At 33.4% G+C, this 18476-nt stretch overlaps 1 protein-coding gene across 2 annotated transcripts in view; it reads left to right on the top strand.

The window, feature by feature from the left end:
- Nucleotides 1-1945: 1945 nt before the first annotated feature.
- The window catches only part of LOC143076699 (potassium voltage-gated channel protein Shaw-like), a 37021-nt gene continuing 20490 nt past the window's right edge, over nucleotides 1946-18476 (top strand). The window contains exon 1 of one of the 2 annotated variants that reach the window (XM_076252540.1): nucleotides 1946-2185. In XM_076252540.1, coding sequence (XP_076108655.1) covers nucleotides 2153-2185 — 33 coding nt within the window. In that variant the 5' untranslated portion in view covers nucleotides 1946-2152. Of the gene's footprint in view, nucleotides 2186-14282; nucleotides 14384-18476 lie in introns of those variants that run through there. The other variant, XM_076252539.1, reaches the window with a different exon arrangement.

Below are 18476 nucleotides of genomic sequence, written 5' to 3'. Positions count from 1 at the left end.
GTTAAATTTCTGTGCCAATCTTATATACCCATGCATCAAAAATTTGCCACTGGACGAAAAGTAAAAATCAATCAATTAGTCATATTATAACTTACAAAATAGAGAGCCAATAACAAGCGGACGATGAAAAAACTCATAATTTGAATAAAAAGAACAATGATTATCATTTAGAGACACGCCTTTTATTTATGATGCTGTACTGCATTAATTGGCACTTTTCTCACTGTATCTTGGTATATAATCAACTTTTTTATTTTAACTTTTTTTCCGGTGGATGAACTATATTGAACGTCTATAATTTATATTTTCTAAATTGCTATGATATATGAGATTACATTTTCGTCCGGTGAGTGAACTATATTGAACGTCTACTGGGTTTTTTTGGTATGGTTCATGTATTTTCAGAATTGCTATGATGTATGGCATATTTCTTCTGGTGGGTGAACTACTTAGTATTATATTTAACGTCTACCGTTTTTTTTGGGTTATATATTTTCAAAATTGCTATGATGTATGGGATAATATTTTTTCCGGTGGGTATGTTTTTGAATGTCTGTGATGTAAAGGATGCTATTTATATCCTCGCGAGGTGAGAACAAATGGGGGTAATTACGATCAAGATTAATCAACGTCAGACTTCATGACAATTATTTACATCTCCAATACACAAGAGTAAACATTTTATTACCTTTTATTACATAAGGATCAAACGGTTAACTATACTAGCAGTAAACTTTTACTCTAGTAAGGCGGTCTGTGCTTGTCAATATTTGGTGAATTCATGTTTCATTTAAGATATGAACTAAAGGAGAATGATGTAGGGTATAATAGTCGTCATTTGATTAAAAATGTGTGTTTTTATGATCATTATAGATCTGTATTTAGTGCATGTTCATGCATCATCATCTTTTGTTTTGTTAAATATATGGTTTAATTGACTTTCGAACCACTGATATTCACTTCTGCCGTTGGCCTTAGTGAATATAAATTTTTCAAAAGTCAATAATTATAGATTATCGTTGATAATCTCAACGAAATTGATTTTCTCGCTTGAGCCGGTACGGCGAAAGTGAGAAGAGGAATAGAGTTGAGATGACCAATGGTAATCTGTTTACCACTATTTACCTATGATGACGTTGTTAATTTAATCGACAACGGGCACGTGGGTTCTTAGTTTCTAGCGATAATTTTCACATCACTCGACTCCTCTAAGATAGAAAATATCAGTCAGCAAGATCAAAGGAAAAGTTCGTAAAATAGCGACAAAAGTACATCATCAAAAGACAGTACTTGTATAGTATCTTCCACTCAAATCGAAAATTGATAATTTACCAAACTCTATTTTCTTTACAATTGTTGCAATCTGCAAGCATAAGTTGAGTATGTGTCTGGTTTTCCGAAAACTATCTTTAACAATATACATGTATATATTCTCGTTTTTATATAGATTAGACTGTTGATTTTCAAATTTGAATGGTTTTACACTAGTAATTTTTTGGGCCCTTTAAAGCTTGCTGTTCTGTGGGATCCAAAGCTCCGTGTTGAAGGCCGTACCTTGACCTATAATGGTTTACTTTTATAAATTGTTACTTGGGTGGAGGGTTGTCTCAATGGCACTCATACCACATCTTCCTTTATCTATATACACTGGCACATAGGAAAATAAAATGATTTTACACTATGAGGCCATGGTGTTTATCGACACTATACTTTGGCACTCAGGAAACTAAAAAATAGTTTTACAATAAGGCCAACGTGTTTATCGCGTTTACACACATGGCATTTAAACTACATAACTTGCCAAATGTCTTGGCAGTCGCCCCATCAATTTACATAACGACGAAAATCTATTTCGTAACATTAATGTGAATTGTTTGGATAAACGTGCGGTAACTCACTTAGTGCTTTATACTATTAACATTTCATAATATCTCCCAGGATGCACTGCGATTGTACCCTGGGCCTTGAACGCATTAATTAGATAGCAAAATGTGGTCCGAATCTGGACACTTTTTCAAAATTTCGTCACTGTGCATATGTGTTATAGCGGTTAGTTCAAATGATTTTAATGTGTAAAACTTTGTTCATATATATGTAACGGATTATTTCAAATGTCCGCATTTTAAGGATTTTCCCCGAAATTTTACTCAATATGTTATTGGTACCGGAAACAGTCGTAGAGATGGTAAGTCACGAGGTCTGTGAGTTTGAAATTTGCATCCTGAGTTTTTGTTAAAGAGACGATTTTGTGGTTGACATTTTTGCTTCCTTACAATATATATGTTCCGGACCATATGAATATTTGGACCATACGCGTATGGTCATGACCATATGCGTATACTCATATGGTCCGACCGTACGCGTATGGTCGGACCATATGAGTATATACTCGTATGGTTATTGACGGACCGGACCATATGAGTATTTTGACCATCTAGATATTTTTTCAAAACGTTTCAATAATACAATAAACTTTATCTAAAAAAATACAATGATGGTAACATGACAATGTATTAATTTAAAGGCTACGTTAAAATTAAATATTGATGCCAAAGTTAATTTTCATCGCTTATTACATTTTTGCATGTAGGCTTATGATGCCATTTACTTCCACACGGTAACAATTTTTTTCGCATTTGCACGTCATCCTTTTCAGTTACACCCTTTGTTTGCAAGTGAAAAGATAGTCTTCTCTGCAGCTGCGTGCAGTGATGCCGGGGTTTTGGGTTATTCCGATGTGTCTACGGTGTTTAGGAAGCTCTAGATTTCAAATATCGTAATATGACTACAGTACATCATATTCACAAAACAATTTAAATAAAATATGTTCCTTGCCAGTGACTTCTTGTGTAACAGTTTATTGAGAAATTTTTGGAAGTTATCTTTTCAAGACGACATATTGCTATTCACTCGTAATAGCAAATCGGTAATGGACATCGGTATAAAATGTGTTTATTATAGTTTTGACTAGGTAGTAAAATTAACTATGTGAAACTTCTTATTTTTTATTTAATTAATCTCTTTATTATAATATGATAATAAAATGACCTATATGATAGCGTAATTTTAAGGAACGATCATACCATATGAAGAGTTTAGAAATATTCAAAGTAAACTGTAACAGAGTGTTAATTACCCCGACCATACACGTACGGTCGGACTTTACGTGATGGTCGGACCATATGAGTATATACCCATATGGTCATGACCATACGCGTATGGTCCAAATACTCATATGGTCCGGAACATATATATATATAGAACTATATTGCTTACGCAGGCGATCCAAGTTTGTAGTTCAAAAGGGTTCAATTCGTTTACTTCTACTATCAACTTTTTTTTTGTTGACAACTTGCGACCGGCGTCTTTAAGATAATATCAAAACTAACCAGGTCATTAACAGTCTAAATCAAAGGTCATTTGACTTTTAAATGTTTTTTTTTTGTATTTAAGCGTTGTGATGCTGGTATGGTCATGCTTGTAAATCGCGTTTATAGGATAACGAATGAAGCACAATTAAGTCTCTAACCAACTGACTACATATTCAATATGACAATTATTTTGTCAAGTGATGTACTTTTATTTTCTGAATCAATTAGTGCATTTAGCATTCAATACATCAGTCGCATGTATATATAATTCGCATTAATTAAAATAAATTTTGGTGCGTAGATGTCTTTTCGATGTCCTACTTGTACTATTCTAAAGTATACCAATATCGAAACGCTCTATGTCTGAGATGTTTTTAAACAAACAAATTAACTGTTTACTCAAACAAGAATAACACATATTACATAATTTTGTAAATCGTTATTTCCAACATTAATGGCAATTAGTTCGGCACTAAGATCAAGTCCTCACGGTACACTACGATAATTTTGCTTATTGTATCTCATTTTTTCAAACTCTTCACTCAATTGCTTTTTGAAGGAAATCAGACAAGAACGTCTATTTGTCCGTGTAAGCTATATAAATACACAGCCAAGTATGAACATAATTTTCGGGGGAACTGGTCTATTAAAGGCTTCTTGAACCATTTCATCTCTTTAAGGGCCACATAGCTTGTGAGTTGAAGAAAAACACGCCTGCCTCTATATAAAATCCCTCTTCGTTCAGTGCCCGTCTACAAGAGGGACGAAAGATACCAAAGGGACAGTCAAACTCACAAATCAAAAATAAACTGACAACGCCAAGGCTAAAAATGAAAAAGACAAACCGACAAACAATAGTCCACATGACACAACATAGAAAACTAAAGAATAAACAACACAAACCCCACCAAAAAATAGGGGTGATCTCAGGTGCTCATGAAGGGTAAGCAGATCCTGCTCCACATGTGGCAACCGTCGTGTTGTTTAAGTGATAATAAATCCGGTAAGTAGTCTAATTCGGAAGGTCACATTCATGAAAGGGAAGGGGATTGTAGTTACGACGTAAGGAACATATCCGATATCATTTGTAAAACGGTTATTCTATAACGGCCAACCAACTCGTGATGGCGTCCGTAAAATTTACGAAGGGATGATTTCAACTTCACCATTTGGAACTCTTGATTTAATAGCTTCCTTGTGAGCAGCAACCCTCTATCAAGAAAATCATGAGAGGAAATGCAAGCACGGGAATATCGTATAAATTGGGAGATATATACCCCGTATGCAAGTGCTGCTGGAATGTTGCTACTTAGAAATGGAAAGTTCACAATTGGAATTATTTAGTGAAAGTACATCATCTATATAGCGGAAAGTAGAGTTAAAGGATATTGCTAACTTCTTGTCTTTCTTCCTAAGAAGTTCCTGCATGAAGTCCGCCTCATAATAATAAAGAAACAAGTCGGCAAGTAGAGGGGCACAGTTTGTTCCCATTGGAATGCCGACAGTCTGTTGAAAAACACGTCCTCCGAACGTAACAAATATGTTGTCAATCAAGAAATCAATCATCTTGATAATATCAGTTTCAGAGAATTTTTTGTTTGAATCAGAGTGATCCTTTACAAAGTAGGATTTATCCCTTCCTAAGACAAGATACTTGTATCTACGTTGGCCATTCTTGTTTATGAAGCAAAGCAATACCAACTTTTTCAATTTGTCTTTTAGTTTGGAATGTAGAATACTTGTGTAAAGAGTAGAAAAGTCAAATGTTTTAATACTGTTACAAGATGAAACTTCCACACCAATCTGTCTTCGTTTAGTTGCAGTCTTAATTCCTCACCCATCTCCCCGATCGACCGACGTTGAAGAGCCTATACCACTGGAATTATTTTTAATTTGTTTTTGTACAGAATATACACGAAATAGTTGCTAATGGACGTTAAGAGAAATTATATATATATATATTAATCACTGCGTTTTCGGATTTTGAAATAAAGATATACATGTAGCCATACGAATTCTCATATATTAATGTTGTACGTTATGGCAGATGTTTGAAATTTTCTGTTTTAACTTATTTCACTTCTTTAGACTCTGGACGATAAAGTTTAGACTAGTGTCGCTAGTGGAAGACTGTATTTTGACCTCTAGATGTCGTTTGGTTGTTTGTGTCGTTAATTTGCTGTTGAAAAATACATCATAGTATTCTTTTTATGTATTTTATATATATTTGGTACTAATATCAAATAGGAACATTTCATAGATATATTTATACAAACAATATTTCAAAAATAGATAAACAACCTCGCTGTTTTTATACGCCATTTGCAGACTATTTATCAAGGTCGTTATAGGTTGCTTACTTTTTGATTTGTCAGTGCTTTTTTTAGTTTGGCAATTACGCTATGTCTTATTTTGACCTTTCTAATTGTTGACTTCTCGTTCCCAATTACTGTTAACATACAAGACATCCATATCACTATTTTTGACGCATAATAACATGGCCTGATATTAACACAGATAGCTAGAAATTTATATGTCAAATGAGACGGGGAATATGTTGTAGAGCTTACTAAATGCATACCACAAATACGAAAAAATAACAATTAATTAATTAGTACTTAACTGTTACTGTCGTTTAATGTTAACGATATAACTGAAAGATGCGTTTGGCACTAATTTTCTTGTCACCATAGCGACGAACTGCTTAAATTTCAATTAATGGAAACAAGTATAAACTATATATACTTTTGTACATTGAAATAAAACTGCTTAATATTCCTGATATAATCAATATAAGGGAGGGTTGTCCTCACGAATGGTCTTGTAGGAGGTCTTACTACTTCATTTTTGTCGGATTTTATGAAAATTTTAGATTTATTCTAGCAATGACTTTAATGAGTTTGAAAAACAGCGCCGATTTACTATATTGTACGGAATCATATCGTCTTGGAGATGTAAATTGCATGTAAAATTGCATTGTCAGTTCTCTCTCGCCTACAATTGATTTGACTCTCGGGTCATGTTCAAGGTTGCAGGATTCTTTGAGTTGACTTTCTATTCAAAAGTGAAGCAATCTCTAATTTGACTCTTAACTTTTATTCAAAGTTGCAGGTTTGTCCAATTTTAATCTGAATTCATATTTATTAGGTTTGACTTTCAATTCCTCTTAATAAAACTAATTTCATATTCAAAGTTGCACGAACCAATTATTTTATTCTTAATTCTTATATTTATAGATGAATGAAACTCTTATACGACTCTTTATCCCAAAATTGGCTGAAAGAACCTCTAATTCAGCTTTAAATTCCTATTCCAGGATTATCCAGTTTTACTCTTACTAGTATTCTATACTATTAAATGACCTCATTTTGTGTGTCGCTTCTCTTCCTTCAACAATAAATTGATCATTATGACTCTGTGTCCTATAGCTACCATGCATAGTCCTATTGTCATCCTTACTTATGATTATTCTGTTTGGGTTATTTTGGGAGTAAAACGTAAAAAAATACGTCCGGGTACTGTTTCTGTCATCGGACAGACGTTTAAGCTGAAGGACGCCTCCGGGTGCGGGAGTTTCTAGCTACATTGAAAACCCATTGGTGGCCTTCTGCTGTTGTCTGCTCTATGGTCGGGTTGTTGTCGCTTTGACACATTCCCCATTTCCTTTCTCAATTTTATGATTTAAATCTGTCATTGTTTAAGCTTGAAGATTCATTTATTCGATTTTCAATTCCATTTCCAGATTGTTGATTTTGTGGTGTCATTCTCAGCAGGATATCTGAAGTATCCCCCTTCTCCCTTATATTCCTGTTAAGTTCGCATAATACCTTTGTTGACTCTTAGTTTCTACTCATGGTAGTAAAATTCTCTGATTTCACTCTTATTTCTTATTCAGAATATTTCCGGAATTCTGATTTAGCTGCTTGTTCATGTTCATGATGATTACTTAAATAAAAGCAAAAATGGTTTTGCCGTCAGTTGCCTACAAAATGAACGTTTGTATATCTTTATAATAAGTTATCTTAGGTCATGCTTAAATTGATTTATTGTTGTTTGTTTAACTTCTGGTGGCAAATAGTTCATGCATGTATTGAACGTATAGGACATTTTAAAACATTTTTTATGGAACCAAATGTACAAATCGGATACATTTTATACTTGGTTGTAAAATTTTTCCCAAACGTTTACTTCTCTTAATTCCTTGTCATCGAAATAATACAAATTCAACCAATCAATATATATGTGTTTCTTTTATTTCCTTAATCACACAATAACACTAAACAGGTGTTAATAACGGCAAAGCAATACACATTTCGTCATGTTTTAATTCACAAAGAACACAATCAATAGAGATAATACTTAAATTTCTAAATATATAGTGTTATAGATATCCTTTCTGATTAACTTTAGCTAATAAAAGGAGACATACATAAGTCATCGAAACTCGGCTCGATGTAAAAAAAGAGGATGTGGTATGATTTGCCAATGAGCTGACATCTCTCAACACGAGACCAAATGACACAGAAATTAACAACTATAGATCACCGTACGGCCTTCAATGTCCATGTTGACGCTATTAACTTTTTCGGTCATAATTACAGAATTATTGAACTTGTTTTTATTGATAGAGGTCATATGGTTGTACATCCAATGAATGAAGGGATACAGTGATATTTATTTCCGTAACAGTCCATCTTTTTTTCAATGAAACTTGCGTACACATTTGACCCATAACTGCTGGTGGACGTTGAACCTAGTCAAGTAGTCAGCACTTGGTTTTGACATGAAATATTACTTTTTATTTTCATTTTATTTCGTAATAATTTGAAACACTAAGGCTTTTTTTTTACATAGATGACCATTGACGGCACAGTTTGTCGGACCTTTTGTCTTGCAGAGATTTTAAATTCATGTTCAATTTGGCCAGTCATTTTTCTTTTATTCCTGCATCGTCGATATGTCTTATGGAAACGAATCACGTATCTGGCGATATGAAATGCTTACTGTTAACAAAATGTAATGTATTCTGTATAAACGTCAGCCTAAATTAATGTTTATTATGTAAATAAAAATCTGCAAAGACGTTGCATAATTAATATAGAAATCATCAACAAATCTGCAAACGATGAAACATGTAAGAGTAACGAATAAATGTAGCAATCTGCCAACAAAATCAATTCCCAAAATGTCAGCAACACGTTTATATTTGGCAAAAGACAACCACATAGTTCCTGACTTGGGTCACGCATATGAATTAAACAACATCGTTGTCATAGTTAGTTAGATCTAAACCCTCTCCGACTACACGTGTCTTAAACTCAATATTATTAGATTTGTTCGAAATGTTTCAATAGTATTTCAAACAACCGCATAACAAAAATCTATAATACACGAGAACAATCACAGTATGAAATTTGATCGGTTTTGGTCGGGTTGTTGTCTCTTACATACATTCCTCATTTCCATTCTCAATTTTATGACAGAACGTATGAGGTTCAAATTGAAAAACAATATTGGTGTTTTGAACTTAATTAAACTTGACCTATGATGATGGAAGTGTTTAACGACATTGACTGGCTTTTCAGCCTTCGCACGACTGGCTCGGTGTCCGAAGTCGTTTGGTTAGCTTTTAAATATTTTCTGCAGTGGGTCAGGATCAGGTCAGGACGCCATTTAAGGTAGGCCGCCGTCTTGGATTTTTTTAGTTTATTTAGTTTTTACTATTTGGATGTTTCTTTATCTCACAACGAATGTCGCAAGTTTCAGGGCCAGATTGGTCAGCTTGGCAGTCCGGTAACCACGATGATGGAGTACTGGTAGATGAGTCTCGGATGTAGTATTAAAGATGACAGGAAGCATTATCAGGACCAAAGTCGTGAGACAGTGAAATGAAGGGTTCATCATCCAACACCTAGGATACAGCCCTAGTGCTAAGGAGAGTGCTTCGTTCTTTGCACGTAAAAGAACCTTGTTAGCTAATCGATGTGTCTATAAGTGACATATGGCCAGTGGCGGATCAAGAAATTTTGATGAGGATTGGATGGGACCACTATCTGTCTAAGAGGATGCCCGCTCCTGTCATGCTTCAGTATTCCCTTAAATATCAGCCAGTGCTACTCCATAAAAGAAAGGCCTTGTCCTTCCCCCTAAATCCGCCTTTTGTTGCAAAAAACATCCAACATACGTGCATTCATTTTTTTCAGCGACTTCCAAATTTCTCGCCTTTCATGATGGACCTACCTTGCAGAATCTGCTAATAGTATCAATTATTCAAATGAACAGTTCATGAATATGCATGAAGTATTTGCCAATGGACACTAAGTAAGCTTCAATCAATTATCCAATCAAAGATTTATCGCTAGCAACCGGAAGCTGCCTGACTTACTTATCCGTGTGACTATTACTCATCCTGGTATAACAAATAATAAGAGTTTTTAAAATATTAACAGTTCTTAAGTAACATGGACATGACAAAAGATGATTAAATATTAAAAAGATAACACGTGATAATTAGATTATTGCAATAAATGGATTGTTATGTTTCATTATAAAGGGAGTTAATAAATAGCATTTATTGCAATATAACAAACGACTTATTAAGGTTACATGGAATAATAAGACGTATATTGGTATATCGTACATCAATATAAAATCCTTAAGTAGACACTTGAGTTTGTAGAAATACACTCTTAAGTGAAATAAAAATGCTAAAAAAATACCATGATGCACAAAAACATAAGGATATCTTTTCTTCCTGATCAGAAACTGAAAAACCGAGGCCGGACAGACTAAAGTCAAAATTGTAAATTCTTTAGTTAAATATATATTTAGATTTATTTAAAAACTACCGATGAATTACACTAAAATATAACTATAGTCTAGTACTTGTGGCTATTTTTCTTCAATTTTTTTTTTACCCGTCTCGCCTCCAGAGTTCTAAGGATCATTTTATAGATTATGCATATGTGTTACCACCAGAGAAAACTTTTTCTTGTGGTTTTGGCGGAGAAATGGACCGAACTATTTTTGTAACTTCTCTATTTCCTAAATTACTGACCATTTATATTGTGAATGTTAGTATGGCTTATCATTTAAACGGCTATGCAAGTCTACATGTACCAAAAAATGTAAGTATACAACTTATATTTTTGTGTTTAATTACCGATAAAAACAACACATTTTTGAATAGTAAAATAAAATTCTAACTAGATATTGCATGGTTTTCAATCAAATTTAATGCTATTTTGAAAAAAAGATGACAATTTTAAAATTTGTTCATATTAGATTATCATATTTCTAAGTAACTTACTTATGGATTTTTTAACGACCTTTGACTAGCTATTTGTTTAGTTGACACTATTCCGTTTAATTCATAGGTTTTAAAACGAGTGAGAATTGAATGTGATCGCTTAATAACGAAAGCCTTCATCATATCACTTTCTATTCCTCACAAGAAGTTTTAAAGATCCCGATGTTAAATCTTTATGCCAGCTGGGTCTAGACAGCTATATATATACATGTATTGTATAATAAGAAAGTCTTGTACTGGCATCCGGATGATCGAAAACAAACTATTATAGTACAATTGGTAAATAGTGAGTTAATAACAATAACATCACAATTAATGTAGAAGTACTAGTAATTCGTACCAATTATCATATAAATATATACTAGTAATAAATTTTCTTAACAAGTTTATAAATAGTTTATTATATAATATTCATCATTATTCTTAAACTGAAAAACGTTTTTGTTTTTTTGTTTTTCTCCATTCTGTTTAAATAGCTGCTTTTCCAGAATATGTAAATTTCATTATCCATGATAGTTTCAGTATGAATGATCAGTATGAATGAACAGGTATAGATATTTTATATTAAATTTTAGTTTTAGATATATGTTATTTCTTAGTTGTTATTGGTTTTGAACTAGCTGCTAGTAACTACCAGTACTGTCAGATCTGTAATTTGTGTCTGTTTTGTTTAAAGGATGTACAAATATCCTGCAAAGTCTTGTTTATTGAAATATTTCGGCGGGTATATTATTAGTGAGCAGTAGCTCGCAGTTTTACTTGTTTTTTTTTTTACAGTTGTTTTGTTTTGTATCGATGTGAAGAGTTAAAAATATGCCTTTTTCAACTATTTTGTTTTGTTTGTTCTCATGTTGTTCTGTTACAACACTGTCCCAGGTTAGGAAGGGTTGACTCCTTCAAACATATTTAACCCATCCATATTTCTATAAATACATGTACCTGTCCCAAGTCAGGCATCTGGGTGTTCAGTGGTTGGTTCATGTCTGTCATATTTGTTTTTCGTAAACTATATTTTTATAAAGTAATCTGTTATATTTGTGTTCTAAATTTAATTGGTTTATATTTTTCATGTTGAGGCCTTTTATAGCCGAACTAACGGTATTGTTTTTTTTCCCCATTGTTGAAGGCAGTACGGTTGCCTAAAAGTGATTGCATCTACTATAATTGAATTGTGGTGGAGATCTGCCTCATTTGAACTCATGTCGCAAATGGAGAAGACGTTGCTAAGTTGTAGAACTTGTGTCTGATCCTTTTGTCATTTTGAACAATAAATATGTTTAAATTATTAAACTCATACCGCATCTCCTTATTTTTGTACAGTACCTTGTAAATACATATTTTATTTATGCAAAAGTTCAAGAATGATTGTCCATTTGTAATCCGGCATTAGCATCATACTGTTTAAACTCATTTTTTTTAATCTTTTTTTTTTTTTTATTGGGGTGTTTTGAGGGATTGAATGTTGCGGGTGTATTTTTTAAAATCGGAGGGTGTATTGATCTCCAATCTTATATTGAATAGGATTGTCAGTTTTCCTGACGAATGACGTCGGTGGCAGTACAGCTGTTTCAATAAAATATGACGGCCAAAGTCGTGCCGAAAGTAGCGTTGATCACAAATAATCAATAAATCAATTTTATTTCGAGTCTTTGGACATATGTTGAATATAAATGTAGATTATGACGCCATCACGATTATAGGATTATTCATCATGATTAAACGCGTTCAGTTATATAATCGCTTAATCAAAGATTGGTATCATGGATTACAATACATGTCTTTCCAGAAGAAGGACAATGCATTTGAATTTAAGAGATACATTCTTGAGGTTTTGTACGAATCTAAATTTAGTTAGTACTAGAACACACCCGTGATATCGCGGGTTCGTGACTGAATTAAAGTATATAACTATGCGTAAGCCTTATTTAAGTATTGGTATTGTCATCTGAAAAAGTCATGCCGATTATAAGATACACAGTTTGCTCTGCTTTCAAAATCTTTCTGTTTGAACCCGTCGACCTTGAACTTATCAATTATTGGTAATATTAATTATTTGGAAAACAAAAGGTTCTGGAATGGAGTATGTTTTAATCAACAGGATTGTCCTATATTAGTTATAGATAAAGTTGAATTCTTTTATTCGCTGTTTTACGGCATGCCCGCTAACAAATTGAAAACTGTACCTATATGCCTTATTTTAAGTCCAGATTTTTAGAATTCGTATTGTTATCTTAGAAAGTCTTACTGATTGAAATACTACAATAGGGACAAATTTGACAATGATTAAATTTAGTAGTGTCAACCCTGTGATTATGACCCGTATATATAGCAAAATCCCAAATACACCGTTTGGTGGTCCGCCTGTCAGATGCGAAACGTACAGATAAGATAATAGGTAACAGATGAGTAAATATACTATTAGTATCGGTATCGGATTCGACCCGGAACTTGTTAATTATTGGCAATATCAATTATGTTGAAAACAAAAGGGTCCCGGGGGGGGGGGTGTAATTTTTAACCTACAACATTGTCTTATATTAGCTATATATAAAGTTGAATTCTTTAATGTTTACTTGATGACGGCTGACAAATTGGACATTGTTATTTTAGTATTATAGATATTCTTTGGTAAAGGAGACAAGGAAAGACAACTCGGGTATAAAAAGGTACAGTTCTTAAAAAGTAATCGAATGTATAATTAAGACAAGTTTTAAAAAGAGAAATATAGAAGACTGATTTCAAGTTCCTAACTCACTGAGTATTTTGTGTGCGTCATTATTATAAAACAATTACAAATGAGATTATAAGCCCCTACTCTTCATAACGTTTGTTTGTTTTTTTTTTTTTGTTTTTTTTTCATCGAGCCTGCGTCATTTTTTTTTAAAACCCTACATTTCGTCGTCTGTGTCGGTGGTCTCTATGGTAATGTTTGCCTCAAGGGGGAGGGGACCATAAAACGTACGAACACAGCCTTTAAAATGGTATTTGCTGCTTCTTCGCTAAGCACATCGGAAGTAAAGAGTAAGATGAAAGACTATTCGGTTCGAAAACACAATAATGTGTCCGGGTATGGTGGTATATCTTCCTGCAGACAGTCTGTTACATTGTGAACAAGCACATCAAAACATCTGGCTTAATTTTTAGGTCTAGTTCAAAAGAGGGTTATATTTGATTTATATTACATCAGCATGTTCGGGTCCTTAATGGGCACATGTATTTGTCGCTGGATGTTAAATATACATCATTATCAACTCATCTGTAACCCCCATCGGGACCTTCTTAAATCGAAATGTGTCAAATTTTCTTCTTTTTTTATTTAGGTTTGATTTCTCTTTCAGGGTTTATGGTTATATTTGTTGACCCATTTCTTTTTTTTTTTTTGGCACAGGACGTTTGGGCTTTACTACCTGTAAAACGATGGGACATTTGCGATTCAATTATTATGGACATTTACGCTTTAAATTTTGATTGACCTCTAATAAATTGACCGGAAAATTGCGCTTTTTACCTGTAGTCGTCTACCTGTAATTTCAATGAGAAGTAATCATTACGTTAATAAATTTAACTTTAATATTATAATATATGTGTTATTAAATCGACAAATGGTCAAGAATCCTTCCATACCCACTACATGTATAATGAAAAGTTCTCCTCGACTCAGTCGGCTATTTTTATCTTTTTGAAGAGTATCATTGGACATTCGGTGAGTTACCTTAAGATTCTTATATTGATGAACAGGCAACCCAGTCAAGAATTGAGAAAGATAAACTTGATTATGTACTAGTATTTAAAATGTGGGCGAAATACCAGTCAGAACAGATAACAAGAGCTAAAGTTCACTCCTTGGGCTTCAGAAATTACTGTAAAACGGATCTGTGATGACTATACGTGTTTTTATGTCTTTAGAATGTTTACTTTTAGTTGTATTTAAACTTTTAAACCTATATCAATGAGCTATCATGATACGAATGAAATGTGTTATGAAATGATTTTTAAACCTTTAAGGGACGGCATCAAAAGATCAATGTAAGATTAAAAAAAGCTTAATTCAAATAGTTAGGGGGGAGTGGTGAACTGCTGCAAGATTAGGTTATCCGACATTGATTTTTACATATATCCATATTGGTCAATCAATTTTTCCCAAATTAAGTTAAGAGGGGGGGGGGGGGGGGTCAGTGAAAAAACTAAGTGAATTTGAATTTTTGATGTCGTCCCTAATCATAAAGAAAAATATGACTTTAACTCTGCCAGGTCAAATATGTCGGTCCCAAGCCCGGATAGAAGAGGAGGATAATCATAAAAACAAAATATTGCAAAATCGGAAATGTCCTTTTTTGAAAGCGCAAATGTCCTATGATTTGAAGCGCAAGTGTCCAAAAAAGAAAGCGTAAATGTCCTATGATTTGAAGCGCAAGTGTCAAAAAAAGAAAGCGCAAATGTCCTATGATTTGAAGCGCAAGTGTCAAAAAAAGAAAGCGCAAATGTCCTATGATTTGAAGCGCAATTGTCTAAAAAAGAAAGCGCAAATGTCCAAAATAGAAAGCGCTAGTGTCCCGCGCCGCTTTTTTTAAACGTTAGTAACTTAACATAGTAGCCTGGAAAAAAATAACTTTCTTGTGTATATGTTCTGAAAAGTATGGTACACAAATTACCGTAACGATTGCACGCCATATTGAAGTTGTTTGCATAATTGACGCATCTGTTTGTCGAAAAAGTTACGTTTGTACGGAAGCGTATTAGGGATTTTAGAAAGAGTAGACATGGTCTCAAATTATTAAAGCGTCATCCACACAGTTTGGCAATTTATATTCAGAAATTGGTTTTGTTCTTAGATTAAGATATGTATTAGCATTTAATATTGAAGAGTTTCATTCGGAAAAAACATGCATGTTGACAGAAAAAAAATGTTTTCCCATATTCCATGTTTTAGTTTCCACGACACTGTCATAGGATCGTCAGATCTGAGGACATTTAGCATCACAGTTTCAAAGGCCTGTTTGGTTTCCCAATAGCATGTCACTGACTTTGCCTTGTTTGATAAATCAAGTAGCCAAAAATGCCATGCATATTCAGGACGACCAATGAGCTGCTCAGTTTTATAGTTTTGGAATTTTGAAATGTTGGTTCTTTTTTCTGGAACATTGATTAAACTCTAAAAGTTGGCATTCTTATGACAAAACTATTAACCCTTGTCTTTATGTATTAGACTGTTGAATAAAAGTTTGTCGTAATATAGGTGTTTCGGAATAACGGGGTTGTCTTGATACACATATCTGAAGTCCAGACTTTAATATGTATTTGAACGTGAAACATATTTTATTTATTCTTCGGCAAAAACAAGATATTCTATCTAAAATAACCTCTTTAAAATGGTTTAGTTTATTAAAATATGCTTATCAAGTTTATGATGTATATGACTCTCCGCTTGCTGATATAAATGACAGTGAATGTGAAATTTTGAGTTAAAAAAAAGTCGAAATTTCGAGTTAAGACAAATTCGAAATTTCGAGTTTTAAAAAAAGTCGAAATTTTTAGTTTAAAGTCGAAATTTCGACTTTTTATAAAGTCAAAATTTCGAATTCTAAAAAAGTCAAAATTTCGACTTTTTAAAAAGTCGAAATTTCAAGATTTTTGAAAGTCAAAATTTCAAGATTAGAAACGTCAAAATTTCGAGTTAAAGTCGAAATTTTAAGATTTGAAATGTCAAAATTTCGACTTTGAAAAAAAAGTTCACTGCCAATTTTATTTTTTCTATGTCCCTTATACGCTTCCGTACGTTTGCATTCTTCATATGCAAAAGGTGTATGTTAAGGATGTAGTCAGGTGAAATTTAAAATTGATACTTTAAGTCAGAAGAACATCAGTGAAGGATTGATTGATTGATTGTTGGTTGCTAATTAACGTCCAGTGGCAAACATTTCATCCATGTTCAAGACGAGAACAAGTTTACTATACATACAATAGGTTGGTCTTGTAATAGAGGCCATCCGGGATGAAGGTCTGGGTAATATGGACTGCCACTCGAAAATGAGGGTATATTGGATAGGGACACGTATGCCTTGCAAGAGGCCACCTACGGACCCACCAAAGGGCATCAGTGAAGGAACAAAATAAGCTAAAATACTAAGGTTATGGAACTCCTTCTTGTGTGATATTTGATTTAAAATATTTGAAAATAATTGATTAACACACTCGAATTCGTCTTGGGTGATAATTGTTCCCCACCTCCCGAATGTTAATCTTTCCTTACACCTTAATCCAAATGAATAAATAATAATAATAGAAATAATATAAAAATATTTTGACACTTAAATACAACGTTTCTTCATTTTAACTTTAAGCTTTTTTAATGTTAAGTTCATAAGTGAAAGTGATTACGTGTAATATATTATCTATGATGAGTTTTTACAACCCTTTAATTTAGAGAATCAGTGGCGGATCCAGAACTTTTCATAAGGGGGGGGGGGCCGCTGACTGACCAAAGGGGGGGCCACTCCAGTCATGCTTCAGTGATTCCATATATAATCAACCAAATTTTTCACACAAAAGGGGGGGGGGGGCAAGGCCCCCCTGGATCCGCCTATGAGAATTAGTAATTACGTGTAATATATAAATAGATTTGATGAGTTTTTACAACCCTTTAGTTTAGAGATTACGTGTAATATATAAATAGATTTGATGAGTTTTTACAACCCTTTAGTTTAGAGAATAAATCAGACCACCCGCATCTTTGCATTATAAAATATTCATAACCGTTTTGCACTGGACATAGGTCAATTAGAAACCCAATAAAGCAAAACACAACAATCATATATACCATCTTTTATGAAATTATTTATATGAATGAATTTGCCAATTCGACTTACTATTGTATACGGATCGAAACGATACATCATCGCTAAACATATTAATAGGTTATGGAACACTTTTTTGTGATAATTTTTTTTTATGCGGAACTAAAAGGCCGACTCGGACTTTTACCTTATGCTCGAGATTGGCATTATCTGGGGTCTCAACTCATAAGAAAAATCTAGAATTTGCTTAACATTTGGTAATGACCTTTTAATGAGCTATTGCAGTCTTCTATGCAAAGAAAAATGGATGTAGCCTGGGATCATGTCTCACTTATATACATCATTACGCCTGACTCTATTCACGAAGAAAAAACATTGTGTCAGGATGCTAGGCTAAAGTTGGTGATATTGGGCAGAATACTTTGCCCTGTATCGAAGGAAAAAAACAAAAGGAATTCGAACAGCAGACACAAATTCCTAAACCTGATCTGACTATTATCCTAAACGATGTTAAGTTTAAGGCGTGTGATATTGTGAGTTTACACTATTGTTTCAGATAAGGGTGAAGGTTGGTACCTATTAAAACGTTTAAACCTGCTACATTTGTTTACACCAGTCCTAAGTCAGGAACCTGATGTTCAGTAGTTGTAGTTTGTTGATGTGGTTCATTAGTGTTTCTCGTTTCTCCATTTTTAAATAGATCATAGACCGATAATTTTCCCGTTTGAATGGTTTTACAATTAGTAATTTTTTGGGACCTTTATAGCTTGCTGTTTTATGTGAGCCAAAGCTCCGTGTTGAAGACCGTACGTTGACCTATATATGCTATAATGGTTTACTTTTACAAATTGTGACTTGGATGGAGATTTGTCTTATTTGCACATATACCACATCTTCTTATATTTTTCTACATTATTAAAATAAAACCTTGACGTCAGTTTCTCTATTTTTTATTGAATTTTGCTGAACCATCTTTTACAAACAGTCAACATATGTATAGTA

The sequence above is a fragment of the Mytilus galloprovincialis genome, chromosome 5 (assembly GCF_965363235.1).
Source record: "Mytilus galloprovincialis chromosome 5, xbMytGall1.hap1.1, whole genome shotgun sequence".
Classification (NCBI taxonomy): Eukaryota; Metazoa; Mollusca; class Bivalvia; order Mytilida; family Mytilidae; genus Mytilus; species Mytilus galloprovincialis.
Note: the sequence above shows the minus strand (reverse complement) of the source record. Positions and strands in the feature narration are given on the sequence as shown.